The following is an 18,219-nucleotide window of genomic DNA, read 5'->3' as shown; positions in this document are numbered from 1 at the left end:
CCTGAGCCTAAGTGTGTCTTATAGACGACCGCGACAACCTACCTACCATGTCTTAGATAAAGTTATTGAAGACTTTTTTTTTTATAAATTTATTTTAAATCATTCGTGTAAAAGTCATTAGCATTTTTCGCAGTTAAAACGGTGTTGGGAAACAAAAGATTACTACGACCTATAAAAATGTCTTTAGCAAGTATTATTTCACAAATAAAGGTCAGTGACTGATTTTTATCTATGATCTTTATAACTAAAAGTGTTCGATAACTGTTATCTAAGACAAATAATTTAAAATCAATAATAATTGCTATTTGCAGCTCATTTATATAAAAATCAAAAATGATTGTTATTTGGATTTAATAAAAGACAAATAACCATTGTTTTTGTAATAAAATTTGTAACTGTTACGGTCCCTGCTGGTCAGTCAAGAGTATGTATGATTTTAAGTCGGTCGTCAAATTTTTAAAAATCTTTTTCTAATTTGTGTTCAAAGCATAATAATGCCCGCCCTGAGTCTCGAAGCTGGGTTGTCCATGAGCGACAGTAGCTCTTTACTCTTTGCAAGACGCTAAACGAACTATTTATCAAAAGTAGCAAATTTTTACGACAATGAGCAAAATATCCTCAAAGCAAAACAATTGTTTCCACACTTCTTGGAGCATTGGCACTCAACAAAGCAAGCGGCGACAGGTTAACTATATCTAAAGTCGGAAGATATATACTCTCTGAGAAATAGTAGGTGCAAAGACCTATAATCCTGTATGGTCTACAGGAGTGTGTGGCCCACCTACTGCGCAAAAGATAACGCATTTCGTATGAAACTAAACAGGAGGGATCTATCTCAAAAACTCGCTTCTGCTGCTTTCTTTTCCGGTACGCATAAGTGCTAACTGGAGCTGTTAAACTCGCCATTTCAACCTACCAACCAAGGATTAAAAGGATTCGCTATTCAAATTACGAGGAGTTTACTTCTGCACCGAAATAGCTTCTCTTAAGAGCTATTTGCCGTTCGGAGACGGCGAAAAACTCCAGCTTCTTTCATTTTTGTAAGAAGATCAAGACGCGTACCCAAATTTTGTGAAGAAGTTTAGTTAAAAAGGTAGAAATGTGTAAGAAAAATGTGAAGAGGGGCCAATTGGGAAGTCAAAAGTGAAACTGGCCCTGGCTTTGTGCCAAACAGTGTAGGCTCAGATGCTTCAAATATTGAAAGCATTTCCATACGAAAGATGGTAAGCTTTGGCCTAGCACTTCACCAGCCCAGATTTGTCTCATAACCGTTCAGAATAAGCCAGGCAAGTTACCGTTATATATCGATTTCCGAACCCTAATAATTAAAATTGTGGATATAATACTTTTTGTGCAGGAATTGGAGCTCCGTACATAGGAATATTGGGATGTATGTAGCTCATACGGACCGGATTAATTCTTCTGGATCATTATCCGAATTCGAATATTGACTTCATTTGCTTGGGTGCTTGGACCCTTTGATTTTATTTAATTAAAAAAAGGAGAAAACGAAATAATTTACAGAATATATTTATCTAAAAAAAAAATTTTTTTTTCCATTTTGTTCGATGTTAGCCGCCCAATTTTGTGTTTTCTTGATAAATTATTTGTAAAGAAATTTCATCAGGATTTTTATCAAGTAAAAGCTCCCAGCGCATTCTGTGTAAATATTTATAAAATAAAAATGTCTAAGATAACGACAAGAGGGGAACAAAGCGCTTAAAGTTTTTCATGTATTTTATATGGGAAAAATCACTTTTCGAAGAAATGGTATGGAATTCTTGAGAATCAATATTTTTCGATTAGAAAACTCTGGTTCTCTTCAGAAGACTTCCAATAATAATACCCAATTGTTTATTTGAAAATTTTTAATACTACCCTTTTTTATTAGTGCCCTATTGCAATTTTTTGGTTCTCTTCAGGATAATACTTCTTCTTCCAATAATAATACCCAATTCTATATTTAACAATTTTTAATACTACCCTTTTTTTTATTAGTGCCCTATTGCGTTTTTTTTGCGTTTTTGGCGGACCTATAAAGGAAATCTCCTGTGGAGAAGCAGAGTTTTCCGATCAAAAAATAGTATTTTTTAAGAATTCTATACCATTTCTAGGAAAAGTATTTTTTTTTAATATAAAATACATGGAAAACTTTGAGCGCTGTGAGTGTAGAGGTATATTTTTCTCGTTATAGAATGATCCTAGGGGGTGAGAGCATAAAAATTCTGACTTTACTTCTTTTTAATGCGTTTTCTAAACCCTAATATACACTCTGCCATCACGAACTGCGTCCCAGGATTCTACGAGACCTCTAGACCTAGCTTATCATGTTCCACATTTGATCAGTCTGATCTGGTCCTGCCCAGACTTGAGTCTTTGAAACGCGCATTTCCTGTCCCGCCGCAGACACTTTTCTTAAATTTTGTTTACAAAAATATTTCGCAGTGTACCTTTTACGCTTAGGGTGTTTTACTTTATGATTATAGTTGTGTGGCTTGTTAAAACATTTTTCAGATTGTCACTCTTGAAAAGGTTATAAACAAATTTTGTAAGGTGCGCATTTGCACACGACCCCAATGGAATGCAGCAAGCACTAACCAAACAATTTTACATAATCACATACAATTTTTTTGTCTAATTGTAATTTATTTTAATTTTTTTAATTTTATTATTACAAGTAGATATGTAGTTAATTTATTAGTAATAGACACGCGTACTTATAAAGCACTTATGAATACTTTAATCACTGATTCTCACCAATCATTTCATCTCCTTCGCCGTACACGCACATACATATGAACGTATGTATGTACATACAAATGTACGACTGCACGCACACCTCACTTCACTTCCACTGGTTGACGCCGCGCCACTTCAGCTGCTGCTTGCGCTGCTGCTGTAATTTCTTGTGGAATATTTGTACCTTGTGGTACAAAACCATTTTCGCCAGCAGTGTAACGCACCTCGATCAGCTGGCCATCGACATCAAAGTAGCGATACGAGCCAGAGACTTCCAAAGTTTCTTCATCAGTGCCGGCATTCTTGACGATGCCAACCTCTTCGCGTTGACTACCATCGGCACCCTCATAGGAGAAGACGAAGGAGCCATCATCTTTGCGCTCAGCCACCGATCTGACAATTGGCACGAAATCCTTTACTTGCTGACCAACTACGACGGCTGGTTTGCCAATCGCTGCCGGTCGATCACGGATTGTGGCAGCTGTGGCGAAGGCAAAAGCTGAAACACAAATGAGCAGGAGTGCGCACTATAGGGAATAAATATAATGGAATAGTTAAACAAATGAATTATTTTGGAGATAAAACTACAAAAAAAAATGTCTTTCCACTTACGGATTTAACCATTTTTGTTTTGTAAATGTTTCGGTAAATAGTAAATTAAATAATTAACAATAAACCGTCTGTTTTTCGCCTGAAGCTACTTTGCTGTCTAGAACAGTGTGAGTGTCTGTTGCAGCACATGGATGGGCACATCTCTTTTTATACTCGCAAGAAGCATCGGTAAAAGAACTTACCTCATTCTGCGCCTTCAATTTTTTGCTATCTTTTTTCACGCGTGTGAGATTAGTTTTTATTTTTTATTTTTGTTCTTTGTCACTCCCATTATATAATATTTGTAAATCTGCGCGGTAATTTATTGCTGAAAAAAATTATAAAGAAATTTGTTTTAGAATATGCAATGCGTAGAAATTTGTTAAAAAATTATATATTCACGCAGAACTTTTAATATGCTTAATGCTTAATTAATGGGTTTGTTGAACTAAATTTTGTTCTGGATTGGATAGTGGAGAAAGTTATTGAGAAATATTATTAAAGCTATGATATGGAATTAAATTTCAATAAGCACGCGGCAACTGTGTGCGAGCACAATAATTTTGCATACATACATAAAGATACTTACATATATGTGTACTATATGTAGGTATATATCCGTCTTACTGTGTTTCATAAAACTAATACCTTTTACAAGCAATTGACAAAAAACTTAAATTCAATTATTTTAGGATATTTTATAAACTCTTGAATGTAAGAGTTGGACATAATTTATGTTTTAGTTTAAAAACTAAACATATAAAATTTATTGTGAATTATATGTAGTTGGTAAAAAGTTTTCAAAAACTGGACAATAAAATGTTTACACTTACACCTTCTTACTTGGCGATGTGGTGGCTAAGCGAATTTTGCGAATTTGCATACGAGGCCAGCCAGCGGAATACACGATGAACACTTTCACTAGCCTGGACCTCGGTCTCACAGATTCCAAGGACTAAGAAAATAATGAATACATGGGTATGAAAAGATTTAATATTGAATTAACTGTTTTTTGTTGTAAGCAGGAAGCCAGCAGTTAATATAAGAATCAATACAAATAGCAATTTCAGTCGAGCTCGATAGTCTGTGGGACCGCCTGCGCACAATTAAAGGATATGTGTGGCAACAAAACAAACAGGCATATCTCTAACTCCAAACGAGCTGCCGTCGTAAATAAATCCACCGGAAAAATCTTGTTCCCGGCGGTTTCGTAGCTAGTGCTGCCAACTATATAAACTAAGCTCGCATTGCACAGTGGCTCAAAATTGGCATTTTTTTTTTAATGTAAGCTAATAAAAATTTGCAAGCGACTGGTTGAACCCGATTTTTGAAATTTTCTCTATTTGTATTAATTTTTTTATTGAAAATTGAAGAAACATTTAATTTTAAATTTTTAATTTCGGTTTTTATTAATTATGAAAAAGCATCTGTGAAGTGCAGAATGAAAGCGTAATAAAACGACTGACTTTAAAGTGCTTTCCTAGGCTTCTCACAATACAAAAAAGAATATTAAAAACAAAAAATTTGAAATGTTATAAAAAAATTTTCAACAAAAATGAATTATTTTTTTTTGGTTTTTATAACAATTTAGGATGTGCAGTTTCATAGATCATTAAATTTTTGTATAATAAGTGGCTAAGAGTTCGAGTGTATTTTGGAACGAATTTCCGTTATCCCGGTTTGTCTGCAAACCAAACTTGACAAGGGATAACGGAAATTCGTTTCAAAATAAATAATACATGCATTTTAACAGGAAAATAACGAAAGGAATTCATTTCAAAATAAAATACATACAGGTATGTTCTGCAAATCGTACGATTTCAAATCGGTGCGGGTTAGGACAATCAACTGATCCATTTACGATATTGGTCCTCCTGCTACTCAAGGGTTTAATATCCAAAAGCAGACAGCGCGATTTATATGAAGGAGTCGGTTCCGTAAAATTTAGAGAGCGTAAGGTAAATTTTAGTAATATTTTCTGGACCCGTTCTATGCGGCTTATATATAAAGAATGGTATGGTCTCCAGGTGAAAGATGTATAGTCGAGCCTTGATCTTACTAGAAAAACATAAAGAATCTTCAATGTGTAAGAAGTACTATTACGACAAATAAAGGCTAACATTCCATAAGATTTTGAAACAATATATTCCGACTAACTGATAACCCCCTACTTTTTTTTGAAGCCGATTAAAAAAATACAAAACTTGCTAAAATGTCGCGTCACTATATGCACGCGTTTTTTCAGTGTACGTATTTTATGCGTAGGTTTATTATTTGTAAACTCATATGTAATTTAGAAGGCAAACTGGGCTAAAAATGCCACGAAGACAATATCGATTTTTATTTTAAATTTGAAATAAAAAGAGAGTTTATAACTTGAAATTGTTAATTTTTTTCAGTGAACATAGATAGGCTATTTACAGCCGTTAAGCCAATTTTGAATTGTGTGTTTCTTCGAGTGTATTTTTAAATTAAGATTTTTTTGTGATGGAAAAGATTTTTTTTTAATCTTTAAAATCTTATTTTGAAGATATTTTTGGGAAAAAAATTAAAATTTTTAGGGCACTTTCTCTGGCAACACTCGTTGTAATGCGTGGGTGGTAGTATCCAACCTCTCTTTAGGCAGCGGCAAGAATAGATTTGTATATTAATTCTCACCGTTCCTTAACACATATATATCCCGTCGGTGAAGAGTTTTTTGTTGAAGTAGAATTGAGAGTCGATCCCAAAATTTCTCGGCTCCACTAAAAATTCCTTTCTTTCCACCAGAACTCGAGGCTTTACTAGGATTGACAATGAGAACAGAAGTGTCGGGAACAGCAGTTTCTGCATTTAACATAAGAAGCTAACTAGCGAATACCGGACATGGATATTTGCATACATACATATTTCGTTGAAGGTATAAAAGAATTTGTAGTTTTGTAATTTTGTTTAGTTGCGAGAACATGCAATTATAAATCAATTTGTTCTCCGGGAACTTTGCGTTGCGAACTAATTCTTTGATTAATGGCTAACTTTTTAATGAAGTTTTGGTTGCGTCAAAGTTCACTTCTTCATGGATTCGCTTTTCAAAGAGATCAAGGTCGTTAGGAAGCTATTATTATTAATTGCATACTGAACACATTTACATAAAGCTTCTTAACAAGATTACTTGCACACTGCGTTGAATAATAAAGTTGAAGCTAACGTAAAAACACCTGAGTGAAATCAGTCGCTTTTTTGTTTATGTTTTTTCTTTGTTTTTCAGATATTTGATCTTCAAGTCCACTAAAATTTTTTCTTAAAAAACTGTACGTGTTAGGCCACAGATGACAAAGAAAACAAAACAAATTGAAAGGAGGCGCCTGAAGTTAAAAATTTATGAACAGAAAGCTTACTAAAACAACAACAACAATCATATCGATCCCTAACCAAGAAAAAGTCGTAAGCGACATTTTTGTTTTCAAAATTTTCTTTTGATGCTGAAATGTTCCTAGAGCATCTAATTTACTTCCATACTTTGGTAAGTTATCTTCACTAGAAAAACGATTTTCAGGTACGACACAGTTCATAAGCATGGTTATGAATTTTTTCGTAATTTAAAAGAATGGTTGGTAGACTTACAAATAAATTGCATAGTGAGAAATTTTGTATCCATAAAAAAGTAATCACTTTTTAATTAAAACTCTTTATTAATTTCGTAACCAAAATCTTTATATGGATATGTATTTATTTTTAAGCATTTTTTTCTGAAAAATTTTTCACATATAAATTTTTGATAAAAAACATAAGTTTTTGAAAATACGCCATCTCAAAAAAAATTACAAAAATCACAATACTAGCTCTGAGTTTGCGCAAAAGCTTAGTATAGTATTATAGGGTGCACTCTACAATAATTTGAGTTATGAATTTTTTACACCGAAGTTGAGTAAAATGAGTATATTACAAATTTAAAAATTTTTGAAGTTTTTTTAGATTTTTTTTTTGAGTATGCAATCCTATAGCCCCTTAAATTTTAGTACAATAAAGTGCAAGTTTTAAGCGATTGCTAAACTGGCGTTAATTTTTTTTTAATTTTCTTTGAAAACAGTTTTGCGCATTTTCTTCCATAAGAAAAAAGTGCAAAAAGCATAAAAATTATCAGAAAGCAACGCAATTTTGCAGTAGCTTAAAATTGCTAATTCTAAAAAATATTTAAAAAATTTTTAATTTTGTAATATACTCATTTTACTCAACTTCGGTGTAAAAAAAAAAATCATAACTCCAATTATTGTAGAGTACACCCCGTAATACTATACTTAAATATTGCGCAATACTCAGAGCTACCATTGTGATTTTATTCAATTTTTTTAATTTTTTTTTGAGATGGCATATTTTCAAAAACTAATTTTTTTTCAACAAAACATTTTTATGTGAAAAATTTTTCAAGAAAAAAATTATTAAATATTTATTTTCATAGAGAATTTCGATGTGTGTATGCTTGATTTTTTCAAATTTTTACCTCGCCCCTTTCTCGAGATATTCGGAAAACTTGAATCGATTTGTTTTTGTTTTTGTGCTGTAAAGTTTTTAAGAAGCTCAAATTACATATTTATTTATTATTTACGTTTATGCGTCAACCCTCAAAATTTGAAACAAATCAAACACATGTAGTGTGAACGCCGTCCGTTTTGGTATGGAACGCCCCATATACACATACACTATCGGTCATATCAATAGCGCCCCAATTTCAAAATTATGTTGTTGGCCACTTACGTTAACTTATTTATATTTAAGAATTTTCATTTAAAATACAGTTCATTCTCTAACATAACCCATATGAAACCAAGATTGAAACTTTGTTGAAAACTAGTTAAACGAAAAATTCAACAAATTTTTAGACAAATTTTAATTTTTTTCGCTGATGTGCTAGAATTTTTTTGATGTATTTATTCCTGTAAACCAGTATACACATACATATGTCTTTATAAATATCCATATCATACGTTTTTTATAGACTTCTTTACAACAGCATGCATTTTTTTATAATTTACATGCTTAGTATTGTCTCTTGTTTATTATTTTTTTAACTCACATCTAGTCATAAATATATCACTAATGAACTTCTATTAGTTAATCTATGTCCAAATAAATTAAATTCGTGGAATAAATCATTTAGTAGGTAAACACTTAGTTGAAAAAAAAAACAAATAACAACAATGTTCATGATAATCAATGGCATAAACAATCGAACTGTACTTAAAAAAGCAACGAAAACAAAAACACCAGAGAATTTGCATGCTGCTCCAAGTGAATTCAAGCGATTTGTTACTACNGATTTTTTTGATGTATTTATTCCTGTAAACCAGTATACACAATACATATGCCTTTATAAATATCCGTATCATACGTTTTTTATAGACTTCTTTACAACAGCATGCATTTTTTTATAATTTACGTGCTTAGTATTTTCTCTTGTTTATTATTTTTTTAACTCACATCTAGTCATAAATATACCCCCAAATGAACTTATATTAGTTAATCTATGTCCAAATAAATTAAATTCGTCGAATAAATCATTTAGCAGGTAAACACTTGATTGAAAAAAAAAACAAATAACAACAATGTTCATGATAATCAATGGCATAAACAATCGAACTGTACTTAAAAAAGCAACGAAAACAAAAACACCAGAGAATTTGCATGCTGCTCCAAGTGAATTCAAGCGATTTGTTACTACTAGAAATAAGTTGAATAAGCCGTCAAACAAATTTATGCAAATTAAGTTGCTTGCGATTGACTCATCGTGATATCCACACATAAGTAAGTACATACATGTGTACATAAAACATACATAAATTCATTCATATAAAAGCATATGTGTATTACGTATTTATGCAAATCATTATTACATAGATATGTACCCACAAACTTATGCCTTACAGCAATGAAAAAATGTTGGTTTAGCGAGAATATTTGTAGTCTCAAAGCATGCCTACTAAATAGCCAATGATCATAGCCAATGACCGGTTACACAAGCCATGACCATCGAAATTTCCTCTCTTGAGAGGATGTGCAGTTCTTCCGCTTTTTTCTTATCAATTTGAGGCCATAGTAGCCTAGTTGTTGTACAAGTTTTTAATCATTATTCTGCAGGTTGCCATAGGTATCCCAATCTTACCTGTATCTTCACATAGTGGGAAATTGTTACTTACCTTTCCTGGCCAGCTCTTCGGCTCAGAAATTTCCTTCACTATGTCTATGTACGGAGACCCATATGAGGATGACCTTGTAGGTGCTGTGCAACCACTGATCTTATCATTACCGCGTTCACTGATTTGATGACCGCCTGGCTATCCGAAAAGATATTAATCGTTTTTCTTCGTTACGGTGCGTGTATGAAAGTACACAGCCACCTATTTTATAGCTAGAACTTCTGCCTAGTAAATGCTGCAGAGGTCCGAAATTGGGACAGATAATTCCAGTCCTAATTCTTTGGAATAAACTCCGTAGCCAATCCTGTTGTCTAGCCACTTTCCCCTTTGACGGGATGTTCGCCAAAAAAGCCATTCTATGCTAGTTACCTTTAACGGCTACAACCTGTTAAATACTTTTTAACACGCTCTTAATAGTTCCCAAGGGGTGAAATATTAATATTCATCTTTACTTGGCAATGTGTAATTTTTTTAAATTTTTCAGATTATCGTAAATATTTGCAACTAATACATATATGAAGTTTTAATAGGAATTTCTATGGAGACATCTCGAGGAAATTCCCTAAATGCAGATGTCCTCTTCAGTTAAAGACATTTATTTTACAAAATAATGTTAACGGGTTACAACGTAAGAGAAGAGCTTCTTGAAAACAATATAAGTAGTTTATAAATATCTATCATAAACAGGAGAAACGGAACTCGAAACGAGTAAAAATTTAAAAAACTTAAACTGTTTGCCACCTCTGAAATGAGGCCAAATTATGAAAATGCTTTAAAAGTAGGTATCAAAATCCGCTCGGCCCCAAAGGAGAAGCTAATGTTTACCGACGACTGGGTGTTCTTTTTTACTCCCGACTATCAAAGATACCCATGCAACTTGCNTTCGTAGCTTAGTTGTTGTACAAGTTTTTAATCATTATTCTGCAGGTTGCCATAGGTATCTTCACATAGTGGGAAATTGTTACTTACCTTTCCTGGCCAGCTGATCGGCTCAGAAATTTCCTTCAATATGTCTATGTACCGAGACCCATATGAGGCTGACCTTGAAGACGATGCTAATATCATCCTGTGTAACCTCTGATCTTATCATTACCGCGTACATTGATTTGATGACCGCCTGGCTATCCGAAAAGATATTAGGTAATCGTTTTTCTTCGTTACGGTGCGTGTATTAAAGTACACAGCCACCTATTTTATAGCTAGAACTTCTGCCTAGTAAACGCTACAGAGGTCCGAAATTGGGACAGATAATTCCAGTCCTAATTCTTTGGAATAAACTCCGTAGCCAAACCTGTTGTCTAGCCACTTTCTCCTTGACGGGATGTTCGCCAAAAAAAGCCATTCTATGCTAGTTACCTTTAACGGCTACAACCTGTTAAATACTTTTTAGCACGCTCTTAATCGTTCCCAAGGGGTGAAATATTAATATTCATCTTTACTTCGCAATGTGTAATTTTTTTTAAATTTTTTCAGATTATCGTAAATATTTGCAACTAATACATATATGTAGTTTTTATAGGAATTTCTATGGAGACATCTCGAGGAAATTCCCTAAATGCAGATGTCCTCTTCAGTTAAAGGCATTTATTTTCCAAAATAATGTTAACGGGTTACAACGTAAGAGAAGAGCTTCTTGAAAACAATATAAGTAGTTTATAAATATCTATCATAAACAGGAGAAATGGAACTCGAAACGAGTAAAAATTAAGAAAACTTAAACTGTTTGCCACCTCTGAAATGAGGCCAAATTATGAAAATGCTTTAAAAGTAGGTATCAAAATCCGCTCGGCCCTAAAAGAGAAGCGAATGCTGGGTGTTCTTTTTTACTCCCGACTATCAAAGATACCCATGCAACTTGCTTGTTAGCTATGCGATCCAATAGCCAATAGCTAGGCGACTAGCAAATCGATATTTCAGTCCTCTTAATTTTAGCTAAGGTTGGTACGGATTTGGGTTAGACTTATTCCGTAATTTCAACTAGTCTGTAAGATATAATTACTTTGTAGACTGTATTTATAAATATAGAATGTAAAAATATTCCAGAAAAAGGAGGTTCCCTGACAAAAATATGCCATTTTTAGGCAAGTTCCGAACACGTTGCCGACCTTTTTGAATGATTTTATTTAAGTTGTGTTCAGTAAATATGTTAACAACAAGCCTTGAGTTAGTGGGGAACTAGAAGGAAAGCTGGATCTTCGATTGACAAAATCTAACTAATAGTGATGTGTGTCCCAGGCGCCCATAAATTACGCAAGTGACTACTTTAGTAACTCCCGGTAGTGCAGAGAGAGCCGATGGTGACTATCGCCTAGGACATTGCCTTATAAAAGTAATCGATGAAATTCACTGCAAGTAGTCGGAGTTGACGGAGTTTACCAGGTAGCTACCGATTCATCAGTCCTGTAGTCGCTCGCCCGTACTGCAGGGTACGCTTTCCAGCATTGAATTAATGAAACCACATGAAAATGAGTTGCCTTGTCTAAAACCTAGTTTAATCTCGAATGGCGCAGATAGGTCCTTTACAATTTGACTCAACCTAAAAGTTTTTCTCAAGCTGTGGGAGCCGATTTTCTTGCCAGGCCTGAAACCACATGGATAAGACCCAATTAGTTGGTTAATGTAGAGTTGTCTTATTCCGCAGTAGTTGGGAAAAAATAACAGGGCCACTTTCCTGTACATAGGGATTCAAAACTCTGCTCAACAGCTCTGAGAGAGTACCGAGAGTAATAAAATATGTCCAGATATAATATCTTATTCTAAGCCAACAAAAAATTAAGAGGCCAAAAAGTTGTATATCCAGTAATCAAAAACGATATTAATTACAATCTCCATGGCATTAATCATAAAAATCGACACAATTTCTTAGTTCATAAATTTACGAAAAAGAATTTATTATGAAAACATACCATCAATATTATTTTGAGCTGTGCAATAAATTCGTAGTATTTGGGCGAAAAGAATTGCAATGAAAAGCGAATAATTCATTGCAGAAGATGCTCAACAATTATGATCGTGCGTGCTCGTGTGTGCGCGAATAGCGAATCGCAAATCTGTGACATGTGAATTTTACGTTAGCTGCTGCGCGATTGTGCGCGCATGTGCAGTGGACGCACCTACCACAAGGCTTGCATACAAAAAGCACATAAGTACAAATGTATGTAAACATCTATTTATATACACTAGGTGACAAATGAAAGGGTACACCTTGTTCTAATTGATATTCACAATTAATTTCATGAACAAATTTTTGCATTAATTATTTAGAAAATACACACTGCAAAAACATTTTTTGATGCTAGGAAAATGGATCGAATGACATGGTTGCCTTAATATGAGTAAACGATTTGACTCAGTGGCAATGGCCGACAGAGCAAAGCTCTGGAGCGCTCGTCGAGAGATGCAAGGTTCGAGTCCCAGAGCAGATGTTTTTGTTTTTTAATATTTTTAATTTTTATTTATTTTTAGCATAAAGGAATGTTTTTTCTGAGTGTATAATTCATTCTATAATATGAACCATATAAATCAAAGTTTCACACTTTATTTAAAGTTCACAAAAATTCGAAAAATTTTCATCAAAATTTTAAACTTTTTATTCAAAATTTCGAGTACGCAGTTTTGTAGCCCATTCAATCCCTCCCAAAAAAAAAAAAATCTCAAAAACCAACGCAATATTTAGCCGGTTGAAACTTGCACTTCATTAGACTAAAGTTTGATGGGCTGCAAAACTGCATACTCGAAAATTTTAGGAAATTCTGAATAAAAAGTTAAAAATTTTGACGAAAGCTTTTTGAAGTTTTATGAACTTTGATTCATATGATTTATATTATAGAATAAACTATATTTTCAAAAATAAAAAATGCAAAAAATTTTTCATGAAATTATTTGTGAATATTAAATTAGAACCAGGTGTACACTTTCATATATGACCTAGTGTGCATAGATACATATGTACAGTGCTTAAGCGCAGGCGTAATGTGTTGCCTACGCAGTAGATCGGAATTTTTTATTAGCTGATTGCTATTGTAAGCGTTGAAATTTCGTTTTTCGCTTATTTGCTTTTTGTTACTTTTTGGCACCTTTGGTCGTCGTTTGTCGCTGCTAAAACCAATTTTATTATTTTAATTGAAATCGATTTGTAGTAAATAAATTCTTGTCGTCGCATGGTTGTAATTGCTTGTACGACACATGTTTGCATGTCAATGTGCGAATTGGTGGGATTACTACGAAGATAAAAAAGTAAATTAAATACCAATAAAATTATAAAACTTAATCACCTGAGACTTGATATATTTACATATATACGTGTGTATGGTATTTATGGGATTTCATGCAAAACTGTTGCCGTTATCGCGTGTGTTAAATCGGCTAATCATCCAAATTTATTTTACTGCCTTTGTGTTTATACTTTCCTAAGTATTACAATTATTTGTTATTAATGTCCTTTATTGTTAGCTAAAACAACCCAATTATTCACATTGATTTCTGTTACATTTGCAACAAGCCACAAGCAATACTTATGCGCCAATTATTATTATTATTTTTTTTTTTGCTGACCACTCAACTTACGCTCAGAGCTCGTGATGATCATCAGAGAATGTTATTCTCTTCAATGAGGTTGATTGATCATCATTCCACAATCACTCACACAAATCACCGATCTTGTCTCGATTGTAATGATGTTGCAACATTTTTAATGTGTGGTTACATTTTTTTGTTTGTTTGTTTTTTTTTTTTGTTTTTGCTTGATAACCCTATGCACACCTGCCTATCCTAGAAGATACTCGTACACACCCAAAAAATTGTATCAAATCGTATTTATGTAGTCAGGTAAGTATGTATGAATGTACGAATACATACAAGTAAAGAAGCCAAATTTTGGCAAAATAATAGTAAGCAAACAACAATACGAAAGGCATTTTACACCTGACTGCCTTCAAAGTACAACAATTGCGTCGATTATTAACTTGGCATATTGCTATTGGTTGCAAACAACAACAACAACAAAAAAAGGCAAATTGTTCCATTAGCAACCGTTAAATGTTTGCTGCAAATTGTATGTTTGTACGTTGAAGTTTCAAAAATATTTTACTTCCATGAAAATTTGCATCTTTATTTTGTTCTTCCTCAGGCATTACTTAGGTAAATATCATACGGAGTTCACATACAATGGTCAAAGATTGCTTAAAATTAAAATTTTGTAATTTGTATCTTCATTTCAATGTTTTCAAAATATTTAAAAAACGATAATTTTTAATAGACTTCAAGCAAATAAACAACTCTTACGGGGCGAGCAAATTTGCACAATTTATTGGATTAGTGTGCTGCGGGTCACTTGGCGGTCGATGCGCGGGCTCTTACAATTAAAATAAAAGATTAATGTTTTGCAGGCTTGTTTTTAACGTCATCATACAAAATATTTGAGAAAATTTAGATTTTCGAAACGACATACTATACATAATTCTTAGCATCGCTGTCTTAACATCAGCTGTCATTTCGTAGTTTGACAACTCAGTTTTCATTTAACCGCGTCATCTACATTGGGTACAGATTGATCTAATTGGCTTGATGCCATTTTGAAAGTGATATAAGTGATATGTTTAGACAGCAAGTTGCCCATATGAGAAAACCGGACAAAGTTAAATTAGAAATTTGACAGATGTTACGACACTTTCCGTAGATGGTGGAGACGTGGGGTTATAACTTAAATAAGAGTTTTTCAATTTTAATAAATTTAAAATCTCTATCCAACTGATTACAGGCCACTGTAAAAAATGTAACTGATTGTAATTTTTCTTCGATTGCCGCAAAGAAGTTGCTGATGACGTTGGTGATGGCAGCGGCCACTAAGTACACACCAATTGGCCTGTATAGTACATATCAGCGCAACGGCAGTTGTATGGGCGTATACACAAACCACTCGTACTGAAGCCGCATGCGATGATTTCAAGTCACTATGATGAGAATCTACTAACATTTATGGCATTGCAATTTCATTTGTTGCATCAAAGTAGAAATACTAGATAGGAAAAAAAAAAATTGAAACCAAATCATAATTCACAGCCACAATTTTAAGGTTGGTTTAGTGTGTTTGGCATTTACCTTGGCTGCTGGTGAATGCGAATGGCGAATTGAAAATTGTGAACTGCGAATTGCGAATTGGGATTCATTATGGAGTGCATTTTGCAATTTTCAAGCGGCAAGTAGTTTTATGTGCATACACTTGCCACAGCAGCAATGCCATACAAATCAACTAGATAGTAGTGGTGGTGGTGGTGTTGGAAGTACCCGCATTTTACAGATTTACAAAGTAAACGCAAATTCTTGCATATGAAAATTGCTTTCAGCAGTGAGTACAAATGCACACATACATACACGTTTGTGTAAGGAAATATCAAAGTGTTCACATGCGGAGTACTACTAGAAAAATTGAAGCAATTCAAAGTAGTTAATAAAAATGAAGTGCTGAAGATTTACGCTGACAATTGTCGCTGTTTGCCGCAAACGGATGGCTTACATATGTTTGTATGCATGTACATATATGTTAGAAGGTGCACATGGAAATACCGTTGTATGCACAGAAATATATATAAAATTAAACTTCAAACATTTAAACCAACTGGGTCTTCGGCCACATCCTCCTCAGCCACACGGTATCAAGGCCAACCAGCTAATAAAATTCATAGTTTCCATTATCATTGATTGGCCTCACTACTGTGGTGCAAGAAACGAGAATACCGGCTTTTTGTAACATAAAATCGCAAAGAAAAAACCCAAATACTATTTTATGTAACATAAACAAAGTTATAATGAATTATTTTATAACTTCGATTACATCCGACTCCGACTTGTAATGTCTCATAAAATTTGTAATTAAAAGATAGCGTTGACTACTTTTAAGTGCTTTTGCAACGGAATAATTAAGTATAGACGTGCAAACAAGCCACCGCTTGGGCTAACAAATGTATGTATGTATTTGACATCATTTCCAATGCGTATATGTGTAAGTTTTCGTTTTGCTCAAGAATGCCCGCAGCGTTTTCAATTTGAATGTTTTCTAATTAAACTCACTATATGGACATAAATGTTGTGCCAATGGCAATTTGTTGGCTATTAAACTGGCAATAAAAAATTAAATCGAGTTTAGCTGGTCATACACCAATGTGTGCGCATACAATTGTCGGCGACATGCTACTGTCGCAAGTGTTTTGCATTTACAAAATGTCAACACTTACTTTGTGCCTTACACTGCCGCCACTTTGCCGGGTTTGCTATGCAAGACATCATTGCGATTGCGCATCGTTGTGGTCAAGTGATCTTTGGTGTTGGCATATTCTATATGTAGCGAATTTCATATGTCAGTACTAAGGCATGTGTGAAAAATTCGATAGGTAAATATTATTGGTTTCGTACAAAAGAGCGTAAGTTTAATTTACTATGTTTCGTTGTAGAGAACATGCATTTTCAATTGAAATTTTAGGCAGTGGCTTGAATATGCCACATGTATATCGCTCATTTGCAGGAAGACCTAAAAAGTTGCTGTTTACCCTTCGGTTATGCTGCGACTGATAAGCTGGAATGCTTCTCAATCCGCGAAATCTACCTAAACATTCTAAAGCATTTTTCTTACATTTTTTTATTTTTCAGTAACAACGTTCTTCCAAAAAAAGGGGATTTAGCATTTCATTTTTAACCCTTTCAGGATCATAGACCTATTTAAAAAAAGGTATTATTCGAATTGCAGATTGCGAAAATACATCTGCATGTTTTTTTTTTTTTATAAAAATAGCTAAACTGAGATGAGATTATTTCATATTTTATTCCGCAAAATAAAAATTTTTCTCAACATTATTTTTTGCAATATTTGGTAAGAATTTTTTTAAATTTTGTTAAAAATCCTTATTTTTACAAAGAAAAAAATATTTTATTCCAAAATCCTCAAAAATTTTAAAAGAAATTTTTTTGTCAAATAAAATTTTTCGCCATTTTCTCAAAAACTAATATAATCGATTATTGAAATTAAAAAGATATGATTCGAATCACTGATTGCGATAAAAAGCGTAAAGTTGTCATTCATATTTTTTCTTTAACAAAATATGTTTTATCCTAATATATGTATGCATATATATTTATTTTAATTTTATAAAAATTCTACTGAAAGAAGTCTGATGAGGAAATCTGGTGATTTCCGAAATAGCTATCACTTCTACCATTTTTTCAAGTTATTGTTGCTTTTCCACAATAAGTTTTTCTTTAAACACGGCCTCAAGCTCAATAAAAATTGTTGAATTTTATAAAAATATCTAAAGGAAGATGCATTATTTCATATTTTATTTCGAAAATAAAATTTTTTTCCAAAAGTAATTTTTTGGAATATTTGGTAAGATTTTCTTAAATGTTGGTAAAACATCCATCTTTTTACCAACAATAATTTGATTCCAAAATCATCAAAAAATTCTAAAAGAAATTTTTTTATCAAAAAGGTATATGTATTTTTTATTATTTTCTCCAAAAAATATATTATCCATTACTAAAATTAAACTAAGTGTAAATTTTTATTTGTATTTTAGGGATGAAAATATTTCTCAAAAAAATAATCCTCCCAAAAAATAGTCACAGTACCAATTTTTTTTAATTATCATTTTGGTTAATCAATTTTTTTTATATATATTTTATTCTTATTTATTTTATTTTTTTTCTCCTATCCTTAAACCCCCTA

At 33.0% G+C, this 18,219-nt stretch overlaps 1 protein-coding gene across 1 annotated transcript; it reads right to left on the bottom strand.

Annotated features, from left to right (window-relative positions):
* Positions 1-2,719: 2,719 nt before the first annotated feature.
* On the bottom strand, positions 2,720-3,473 carry LOC108374893 (larval cuticle protein 8-like). Its single transcript, XM_017630933.1, has 2 exons — positions 3,352-3,473; positions 2,720-3,266 (listed from the first exon to the last, which is right to left on the bottom strand). Exons 1-2 carry the CDS (start codon positions 3,361-3,363, stop codon positions 2,841-2,843), a joined length of 438 nt encoding a protein of 145 aa, XP_017486422.1. The 5' UTR covers positions 3,364-3,473; the 3' UTR covers positions 2,720-2,840.
* Between the last annotated feature and the right edge of the window lie 14,746 nt (positions 3,474-18,219).

This window comes from Rhagoletis zephyria, unplaced genomic scaffold (genome assembly GCF_001687245.7).
Source record: "Rhagoletis zephyria isolate East Lansing unplaced genomic scaffold, Rhagoletis_zephyria_1.1 Rzeph_scaffold_08246, whole genome shotgun sequence".
Taxonomy (NCBI): domain Eukaryota; kingdom Metazoa; phylum Arthropoda; class Insecta; order Diptera; family Tephritidae; genus Rhagoletis; species Rhagoletis zephyria.
This window is presented reverse-complemented; position numbering and strand designations above follow the sequence as displayed.